This window comes from Rhamphochromis longiceps, linkage group LG7, assembly GCF_057381845.1.
Source record: "Rhamphochromis longiceps isolate RC_006_pf linkage group LG7, R_longiceps_female_GT1.1, whole genome shotgun sequence".
In the NCBI taxonomy this organism is placed as follows: Eukaryota; Metazoa; Chordata; class Actinopteri; order Cichliformes; family Cichlidae; genus Rhamphochromis; species Rhamphochromis longiceps.
The window spans coordinates 30,447,742-30,459,034 of NC_140563.1; the positions used below are offsets into that span (position 1 = coordinate 30,447,742).

Here is an 11,293-nt window from a genome sequence, read left to right on the forward strand (position 1 = left end):
CACACAGAGCAGGAGGACTCCCTTTATGTCTGATTTGATGTGTCCAGCTGCAGATAATCAATAACCGGACTCATGGAGACTAAAGCATATCTTACTGGTGAAAGTGAGCGTCTGTCTCAGATTCTCTTTACCTCTAAACACCACAAATAACACGAGAGAAAAACATCCAGAGGTATTTTAATGTATTTATTTTAAATTTAAATATTTCTGTTCTTCAAAATACTCCAAAGTACTCGTTACTTTAAACATACTCACAGCTTTCAGAAGAATAAAGAATAAAACAGTAATTTTATATAATAGATTTTTTTCTTTTCTTTTTTTGCAAATTGGTCCCCAGTAAGAAAACAGAAAGAAAGAGAAGATTTTCTGTGTATGAAGAAAACTTTTATAATTAGAGGACAGCCTTAGATATGAACTGCCAGAATATTTTCTATACTTTTAAATATTTATTTCTTATAATCGTGCGGACAGAGTTCTGTCATTTCATACAGCAATACTTTTTTATCATCTAAAGAAATTTAGGTGAACTGTTAAAATTGAGCTTCTTTTTCTTCTATTAAGATAATTGAGGCATTTAATGTACATTTTCAGTTCTTTACACTGACACTTTCATTGGTTCAGAAAACTTAACCTCAAAGTTAGGCGATGCTCTGATGTCAGAGTTCATGCTGTTTGTGAGCAGCATCTGTGACTCTGATTGGTCCACATTAATTTAAAAAAGCGCTAACTGGAGACCATGTGATTTCAGAAACAAACCTCATGGTGGGACTGAGTGAGGACATCTCAGCTGCTCAGACATTTTGAAGAGTGACTCGTCGGAGCTGCTCAGACTCTCAGCTTCTGCAGACTAAAAAGGTGAGAATCCGCTCGTTATGTCATAGTGATTGTGCAGGTAGGAGAGAGAGGCTGGAGAGACAGAGAGCCAAAGAAGGAAGGAGGACTCAGATAATGTTCAGATAAACTCTGTTTGGAGTTCGTGGCGAAGTGAAAGTGAAACTAAGCATCAACAAGTTTTTTTTCCCGAGTATTTAGTTTTTTTAAAAACGTTTTTCCCGAAGTGTTTTCAGAGACTGAGATAGTTAGTTAGTAGTTAGTCATAACAGATGTATTCATCTGTACTGGGAATGAGTTTGATCTGCGCCATCACAGCAGGACCGTTAGAAACCGTGCATGTCCAGATGGAGAAAGCATGTGAGAACAGGAAGTGACAGAAACTCAGACATCCTGATTTCACTGACTGCAGGGAGAAAATATTGAGGGGACCATTAAAGGCATTTATTGAATGTAGAGCTGAGTCCAGCTGTAAAACGTACATGTGTATTTTACCTTGAGTATTTTTATTTTGATACAGTTTTCTTTCAGAGGGAAGTTTGGTACTTTTTACAACACCACATGAGTTTCTGTCACAGCTGCAGATACTCCACAGAGACAGAGTCACATATCTGACACGGAGTCTCTGTTGGACAGGAAAAGACTCCATGTTTGTTTGTGAGTTTTCCTCAGAGCAGGTACAGACAGAGAAACATGTCCAGGATCTGTATTCACAAACTGTCTTCATACTAAAGGTTTCTCTGAAATTCTCATAAAAAATGTTAACAGACCTCCTCAGGCGAAAACCTGCTAGGAGTAATAATGAGGAGGACTTTAAGAGTGTGAGGGGTGTTTGTTAGACAAGAAAATGGTGGAAAGACAAACTGTGTGGTGCTGAAGAACAGCAGAACAACACTTTTTACTTCCTCCATCTGAGGAAGTAGAAATTATTAAGTTTGAATTCAGACATCACTGAAGTCTATTTTAATCCATGAGAAAACCACTGCCTTTGTTCTTTATCTGAACATATGTGACCTTTTATCATTCCATCTTTATTACACTGTTTTTACAAATGCAACACTTCATGTTCCTGTTTCAAACAAAAGCCCTCTGCTTTATTGGACAGAACACCATTTATTAATCATGCTTTTATTGTTAAACACTGCAGACACTCGATGTAAAAAAAAACCAAGCAAAAACTCTGATCTATAGTAACAAAATACAATATTTATCCCTGGCTGAGATTTCATGCCCTGAAAGCTAATAATCCTTCATGTTAACAGACGACCACTGGAAAAGAAATGGAAAACCTATCAAAAGTATTAAATATATACAAAATAAATAAATAAAATAAAACCAGTGATAAACTCATCGTGTGAGGTTATTACTGTACATATAGCTCTTTAGTTTATAGAACAAAGATATTTATTCTGTCCATTTTCACTAAGATCAAATTTTTTTATTATGCAGACACATTTATAAAGCTTCATATCTACCAACGGGGTCGTCCTCACAGTTTTAAAGTTTCATCTCTTCCTGCTCTAAAGCTGTGGGTCCTGACTGATGTTCATTAGGAGGTCTGAGAGGATTTACAGGATGAATACAGGATGTGATCTTTAGTCTGTGACACGACATTAAAGAGCTGAGAGTGAGTTTTAATCTGAACATGTGTGCGAGACACTCGGTCTGTTCTGCTGCTCACTTTGTTCATGTCAGAATTGTTTGACGTGTTTCTGTTTGTGTCCACAGTCTTCCAGACCTCAGTTTGATTTACAATCCAAAGCAAAAGGTCAGAGGTCAAGTGGGTCATCAGACTGTGCAGAGGAAACCTTTCTACACATCACTAAGGAAAATCTATAAAATGGCACAGAGTTCGTTATATTTACTGAACAAGCTTAGAAAAAATGCCTTTTTATTCATCCAACACTTTGACAGGAATGAATCACAGATGAGAAAGATCGTGAGAGAGTTTCAGAGCATTTCTAATGAAGTAAAAGAAATGCAAGAAAAAACTGACACAGCAAGAAAAGTGGGAGCTGTTACTGGAGGAATCGGAACAGGAGCCATCTTAGGTGGGCTCATGTTAGCTCCATTCACTGGAGGACTGAGTTTAGCTGTAGCTGGTGTTGGAGCTGCTACTGCTGTTGGAGGTGGAGCTACTGTTGTTGGATCCAACATAACAAAAATGTGGTCGGAGAGTAGACGTGCAGAGCAAGTAGAAATGTGGGGAGAAGAATTTATGAAAAAAGTTGAACCAATGAAGAAGAATCTGGAGGACATAAAGATGACGTGTGAAGACTTGGAGAAAAAATCAGCTGAAGCTCAGGCTGAAAACACTGTGACTGATGTGGAGGAGCTTCAGAGGACCCTCAGACGAGTGTCTCGCCTAAAAGAGATGAGTTCAGGACTTCTGTTTGAAACGAACATCCTGCTGGCCTTTGTGGATGGGCTGGTAAAGCTCATCAAGCAAATCTTCAGAGTCACTGCGACCCCTGAAGAGGATAAAAAGTTAAGAGACGCCATTATCAACTCGGCTGATCAGAGTCAGAAGATCATTGAGGGGTTTGATAAGATGACAACAGAACTGAGAAAGTTTACAAGAAATGAAAGAAAGTAGAAAAGTCACCTCCACCCCTCCTCCTCCACCCTGTGAGCCTGTACTGTTCACACTAACAAATAATGTTTTATGAATAAAGGATCATCAGACTGTGACCTGGACTGTATGAAGGACTTGTGTAGTTTGAGTCTGAAGTTTCCTCATGTCCTTCGTTCACAGACTGGATGTTGTATATCCATGTAAAGCTGACCCACAGCAGCCTGATGTCACAGAGAGGTCGTATAAAGAGGGTCCATGGTCTCTGCTGATTTCCAACATTTGACTGTTTTTACTCCACATTAACCTGAACTCTGAGAGACTCGCCAACTTTCTTTGTCTTGGCTGTAAGATGTTTTTCATTCATGAGCTAAAAAGATGATTTCATTAATTTGGACAAACTCTGATTATAAAATAAATCCGAGAAACTTCTTGAGCCCAGAAATGAGCAACAAAACCTACCTGGTGGGAAATTGTAAATACAATGTTAAAATCACCTTCACATGGATTTAAAAATATACATTAAATGTTCAAATGCTTTAGTATGTGAATATATGTTTGTGTAAAATGCTGATAAAGAACTGAAAGTGTGCTCATCTACAAATGTATACAAATATTTGCAGAGTCCAACATGTCTGATATACGCCCACCACCTTTGTTACCATCAGACTGGTTTATGATGGGATTTTATGTTTTTTATTTACTTTTTCTCTTCTGCATGAATCGGCGCTTTAGGAATAAAAAAAATATTCATTTTCCACACAGGTGTTTCAAGAAGAGCCTCTGGGTGTTTCATGTGGTTCAGTTCTGATGAGCGTTTTTATTGTGAGCTCAAATTAAACTAAAACTAAAACTAGGTGCAGAATAAAGGAGTTCATTGGAATACAATTCAAACTGAAGACAACTTCAATAATTTTGTGTTCTATCATTATTCAATCCTATATTTGGAGATTGGCATGATAGGGGCATTACATGTTTCAGTGATGTGCTCTTTGATAATAACTTTGCATCTTTTGCTCAGCTTTCTGAAAACTTTAATCTCCCAAAAACACATTTTTTTCAGATATCTGAGATTTTCTCCAATCTCAGAAACCAAACTTTCTGGTAGCACCAGCTGCAAGTTCAGGGGATATGCTCCTTATTCTAGTTCATAGCTGGACTGGCCATCGGGCATACTGGGCATTTGCCTGGTGGGCCGCTGGCGATTTTTTGTTTTTATGGGCCGATGGTTTTTTTTTTGTTTTTTGGAAGGGTATAAATAATGAAAGGTGTTGGATTGGCCAATTGGTCATGATCGACTCTGGGCTGGACCAATTACAGCCGAGGAGGTCGGATGCACCCTCCCCCTTGTTTAGCAATCTTATAGACGAACGAAAGAAAATGGAGAACAAAAAAAGGAAAGGAGGTGCAGAAAAAATTAGGGCCAAAAAGAAACAAGCCCTTCAGGCAGACGCTGCCAAATGTGTAAAAATAACTGAATTGTTTGGCGGTAGCTATGGCATAGCTTCCACAGATTTAGCAACATCAGCAAGTGGTGGAGGCCAGCAGGTGGATAAGGGAAAGGGGAGGCAAGAGGAGGAGAGACCAGAGGCGGCCGCCGGTCCGAGTGTCAGGCAGGACTGGGACAAAAAATCGGCCCAGGCATTTTGACTAGAGACCGGCCCATCAGGCACTATAGGAAAAGCCATAAAGCCTTTGCATGAAAACAACTGCTTTGATGTACACTGCCTTGTTGGTATATATGTATCAATCTAATAAACTTAAACCTACACCATCCTCCTTATTCTGGATTTTAAACAGTACACAGCGGAAACAAAAAGACTGCTTGGTCGAGTTAACCTCCTGAACTATCTACAACACATGGTAGAAACCTGAAATTAAGACCAAGAACACTAGAGGTGAGACATGATCATTAATTAATATTAAAATTAATAAATGACAGATTTAGTGATATTTTCATAAACTATTTATTTACCAAAACAATACAAAACAGCATGGTAGCACAATATATTTTTAACACAGCAACCTTTAAATATGAAAGGAGACAGAGAAAGAAAGGTGAGAAAGAAGAATAAGAATAACACTTAATTGAGTTTTTGATGGCATTTTACACACAGTACTAATACAGTATCTAGAAAATATGGGAAAATACTGGCATCATATACAGTACTTACTTCTGAAGAAATTATATGGGACCCTGAAAAACAGGACACAAGTGAAAGGACAAAGAACAGTGAATGGCAATTGATGGACTTGCTCAGATGATCACAGTACTGGCATCTTTATTCCACAAAATTAGAGGAATCATATACAGCAGTATTTACGTTGATGAACTTAAAAAGTTGAATGGTCTAGAGAACCTCTTAAACAAACAAACAATGTATGATTAGACCCTGACAAACAGTACAGAATGGAACAAAGATTAGATGAATATTAAAATCTATAAAGGACAGATTGTGATTGAATTGTATCGCCAAAGACTATTCACTCATCAATAAAAGGTCACCTACAACACTTCCACAGCAGCAACACTGAACAGATCTTAGGACATGGAAACCTTTAAGAAGTGAAAGGACAGACAGTGAAGGTTGAGAAAGAATTGCACTTAATAGATTTTTTCAGACGATGACAGTACTGGTAGCTTACTCTAGAAAAATGGTTGAATCATATTCCGTATAGTACTTACTTAAAATGAACACACTTCAGTCCTCCTTAAATGACTGACAGCATCTGAAATGAAACAATGACAGATTAAGACTGTAAGAATATATGTTTATAAATGCCTAATACTCCAATCTCATATTTATTCTATCTATTAAGATGGACAAATTCTAAGCATTTACCGAGCACTTGACTTGTTTGAAGTGAAGGTAGATACTAAACGTATTCATTTGACTGTACTTTAGGCAATAATAATAAAGCTGAATTTAATATTAACAATAGATAATTAGGAATGTTTTGCTCATTTTTATTTCACCTCACCAGGTTACAAAAGGAGCTTTCTCAGCAGGTCACTCTTCTCAGCTACCCTGTCAATGACCATGTCAGAGTCCAATGACATGAGAATGTCCTTTTGAGGGAGAGGGTCAGCAGGTACTTGTATGCCAGCCCAAGGAGACGATAGGCATCAGACAGCATGTTGAACCGCCTGAGTATTTGATAGCAGCACAGTGGGCAATTTTTGCAAGAACTACAGCTTTTGGTCACAATTTCACTTTCTTCGTCCCATTCTTCAGATCTGTCCTTTGCTGTTCTGGTCCTGTAGTCATCTACATGTAATGTCTTAAGCCTTTCCCACTGTTCAGCAAAACGTTTCAGTTCTGACTGACAGCAAAGGACAGATCTGAAGAATGGGATGAAGAAAGTGAAATTGTGACCAAAAGCTGTAGTTCTTGCAAAAATTGCCCACTGTGCTGCTATCAAATACTCAGGCGGTTCAACATCCTGTCTAATGCCTATCGTCTCCTTGGGCTGGCATACAAGTACCTGCTGACCCTCTCCCTCACAAAATATAAAAACACAATTTTCCACTGTGTGACATAAGCTCTTACTGGTGTCCTCAGTGTTATTATGTGTGTGTTACAACTGCATGTTGAGGTGTAGGAAAGGGTGTGGAGAGCAAACACAGTTACAAAGAAACAAATATTATTTGATATTTTTGACCCCTTTAACTGCTATCTTCACCTGAAACAGTATCTATGTGATATAAAGTGATACCAAGAAGGCAGAGATGAATGAGATGAATGAGATCTCCATTTTCACATGCCTGCAGCTGTCATGTTGAAAGTGAAACAGAAATAGGAGAGGCAGAGGAGGGACCATAACACTACTGAACAATATGATTTCCTTGAAATGGCAGAGTTAACAGAAACTCTGACTTCCTGCCTCCACTCCAAACAGGTTTGCTCCATTTAGCTAACATGTCCTTTGCATTAGCATTTTTATAGGTGATGTTTGTTCAGAATTTCAAGGTGGATGGCATTTCAGCAGTAAAAACTCCACATGTCACAAGTTATTAATAAACAGACTCCTCCCATTTAGCCATACTGGAGGTTGAGGTCTGGCCTGCTTGATGTATGGAAAGAGTCTGTGGCTGAACACTGCATTCTGAGACTGTGTCTGAGAGCCAGGTCTTGGTGAAAATTAGGGTTCAGTACTCTCTTATTTCGCACTGTGTTGTAATCCTGACTCTAAGCTCATCCAGTTTGTTTTCCAGAAACCATATGTTGGCTAGCAAGAGGCTGGGTAGTGATGGTCAGTTAGCACAACCTTTTTGCCTTCCTGGGGGGCAGAGGGCAGTTGTGGGAGCGAACCAAAAATTGTAGATCTGGTGGCATAAAGCCAGGAATTCAAAAGATTGTGTGAGTTGGTGGTGTCCAACAGTACCTGTCTGTTGTATCATTGCAACACATGGCATTTGCACACTGTAGAAAATGCAGTAAACAAAAGAAATAAAGAATAAAGCTGGTATTCAAGAGTGGCACAGAGAAACACTTCTGCCTCAGGGAGGTACCACAATAGCTATTAAGTCTAATAATTAATTAAATAATTAAATAATTAAATGCCATGTGGAGGCTATCAGTTTCAAACTAGCAATCATCCTGTTTTAACCAGGTTTTTGTAAGGCAGAGTAAATCAATCTGTTCATCACTAAATTAATTTACTAACAGGGACAGGAAAAAAATCTCTCTCTTTAATGTCTGAAGCATTTGTTCATTATTTTTGATTTGCTTTTGGTGGTCTGTTATGTTGCTCCTCACTGTCACCCAGGCAGTCTGGTTTCCCAGCTGTTCAGGACAATCAGCCAGAAAAGAGTTAGCCTTGGTCCAATGAATACAGGGGCCTGGGAAGCTGCAATATGACCTAGGATGCAATTGATAGTCATTGAGCCTCCCCTCAAAGAGAAAAATGGGCTAAACATATTACAAATATCGTTATTACCAAAGAAAGCAGAGAAGTAATGAAAAATTTGACACACTGAGCAAAAAAGCGCAGGAGGAGCAGGTGGAAGACGATGTGAGTGAAGTTGTGCCCCCCCCCTGAATTCTTCATACCCAACAAAAGTGGATTTGCTGGTTTGTGCTGCAAAAATTGTAATTTGTGCTGTTCCTGTTGTAAAGATATTAATGAACATGTAAAAGGTCAAAAGGTCAAACAGGCCCCCCACATTGACCAAATTAAAAAAAATTGATGTCAAACATTTGCAAAAATTTTCATTTCATTTCATCATTTTAAAAATATTAATAAAAGTTTCTAGAGGTCATCCAAGGTCACCCCCCCACTACGGTGTACATTTTAGGACATCGTCAGGTCTCAAGAAAAAAGTTGTCAGGTATCAGACAAAAAATTGTCAGGTCTAGGGATGGGTATCGTTTAGGTTTTATCCGATACCGGTGCCAAACCGGTACTTTTGAAACGGTGCTTAAACGGTGCTCAAACCGGTGCTTAAAGAATGGAGAACACAAAATTGGTCCAAAAACCTCTCATGTTCAGCTTTTTTTTGTAAAAAGATAACAATGTTAGCAGCTATGGGGCATATATGGTATCACTCTTGGCTGGAAGCAGTGCTTAATCAATGGAAAAAAACACAAACTTTGTCCAAAAACCTCTCATGTTTAGCTGTTTTCCACTTTTTCTTTGGTCATTTTAGCCTTTTTGGCCAGGGTGAAAGGAGTATCTGCCATCTAACAAGAAGACAGCCGCATGTAGCTATGATGATGTTTGCTAGTTCACCTTACATGCATTAATGTAATAACGTGGTTAGCCTACTCAACGTAAATTACACACAAACAACATTAAGCTACTCACGCAGAGAAGAACGGCTGCTGCTGCTGCATCATCATCCGTCATCATTTCTGCTACACTGGCAGGGCTACGGGCCAGGACTCTCCTCTTCGGGTTTTTGGGGGATGTTGCTAACTTCGGGTCCGATAACAGGCAACCCACCCGCAGTAGATGTGCTCGGTGTGAGGTCTTGCAGCAAGCTATCAAATACGGCGCATTTCTCGGCTTTTAAAAAAAACACTATGCGTCGCCAGGTGTTTCATCGGATTTGAGGTGTTACCTCCTTTGACAGTATCACAGTATCAGCTTAAAGCACTTGTTGCAGGCTGCTGAGTTTGCATATTTTGCTGTGAAGTACAGCCAGACTTTTGACCGCTTCGCCTTGGGCATTTTAATCTGTAGCTCTGCTCTAAAAGAACGTACGTCACTGGACCCGCCTACTATCCTCGTTAACGTAAAATGATTGGCTAGAATCTAAAGTGTATCACAGCTCAGGAAAAAAAAGCACCGAAATAAAGCACCGAAATGTGCGCTGCTTTTCGGTCTGGTTACTACCGTTTATGTCAGAACCGGTGCCATTATGGCACCGGATATCGGTACCCACCCTAGTCAGGTCTCAGTTCTCAAGAAAAAAGTTGTCAGGTATCAGAACACAAGGTACCAGAGAGAAAATCTTCCTGCAGATGGCAGTGTTGTCATGTCCCACCCAGTGTTGCCAACTTAGCGACTTTGTCGCTATATTTAGCGAGTTTTCAGACCACCTTAGCGACTTTTTTTCTGAAACGCGACTAGCAACAAATCTGGCGACTTTTTCTGGCGTTATTAGAGACTTATTTATGACGACTTTTTGTGAAAGCGCGTATTGCTCTTACTCTCAATAAGCAGCAGGTGCTGCGGTGGGCACCTCGCCCGTGCCAAAGCGCTCACAGGCCGAGGATAGTCCTTCCCCAGCTGCTATCAGGGCAGGGCTCCTGCACTGACTGTAACGCAGTCAGTTCTTCTTTTACTGTTATGTTGTTTTGTGGACCACAAAATTTAAAACTACACACACACACAATAACTCCACCAGAGTGCCTGTTTCGGGTCACTTTTGCCAGTCCAAGCCCGGATAAAGGAGCAGGGTTGGAATTGTGACATTAAAAAAACAATAATTGCTAAAAGAAATTTAATTTGTAGTTCTAAATAAATTCTAAATGCATTTAAGACGTTTTTTACTCACTTTATGTCTCTTCCATGATGTTATTTCTCTCTCCAACAGCGTAGGTTACAATTTGTTAAGGTTCAAAATATTGAGGAAGGAGAGTACAAACAACCATGGTCCAGAAGATCTTGGTCAAACAATGATTTTAATGACCACACGCGTGGGAAGACAACTCTGTACGCAGACAGCAATTGATCTTCAACTTAATCAAAGCATACACAGATTTTTATAGCATCAGGGTTTGAATTAATGACGCCCCTTCATACGTCACAGACAGGATATATACATACGTCAAATCAACACCACAATGACTTTTAACACAGTTCGAAAGAACATCGTCTTCTATTTTCATGGCCGGTACTTCCTGTCTACCTTTCAGTTCTTGTCTTGAAGTGAATTGTTCCTCTTTCTTGCCGAGACAACAAGGAACGGTTCCTCGTTTACAGAGACACTTTCGCAGTTACAACCAGACATGACTAACCTCTTTCCTATAAATAAATCTAACTAATGTGTGTGTGTGTGTGTTGACCTCACATGCTCTCTGTGTCACCTCTTCGCCTACTAACTGTCTGTGTCTTGTCCTTAAATGCTCTTTCTCAATTCACCTGTTGCACTTCTGACCTTTCACCAGACCAGAGGCTCATCCTTAGGTACAATAACCTAACTGAAACTACATGTACTATGTTGAATAAATGTTTTAATCAAGAACCTCTACTAAAAGCTTAATATAAAATAACCTGATATAAGTGTTTTGTAAGCATGTATTGCAATCCCTTCTATTGTTCTAGTTTCCCTCAGCATGGATCATCTGGACACTCTCACCAGTGAAGCTTAAGACCTTTAATGAACTTGAACATCAACTCCGAATAAGCACAGATATGCAATATGTATAAAATAGTTATAAC

The 11,293-nt window shown here is 39.3% G+C and overlaps 1 protein-coding gene across 1 annotated transcript; it reads left to right on the top strand.

Annotated features, from left to right (window-relative positions):
• Positions 1-467: 467 nt before the first annotated feature.
• Positions 468-5,134, top strand: LOC146665583 (uncharacterized). The gene is made up of 2 exons (XM_085413314.1): positions 468-855; positions 2,560-5,134. The coding sequence occupies exon 2, from the start codon at positions 2,672-2,674 to the stop codon at positions 3,425-3,427; it is 756 nt and encodes a 251-aa protein (XP_085269440.1). The 5' UTR covers positions 468-855; positions 2,560-2,671; the 3' UTR covers positions 3,428-5,134.
• Positions 5,135-11,293: the final 6,159 nt, after the last annotated feature.

Bases quoted from the DNA above. Each gene is read 5' to 3' on its own strand.
- LOC146665583 (XM_085413314.1), top strand. From the start codon at position 2,672: ATGGCACAGAGTTCGTTATATTTACTGAACAAGCTTAGAAAAAATGCC.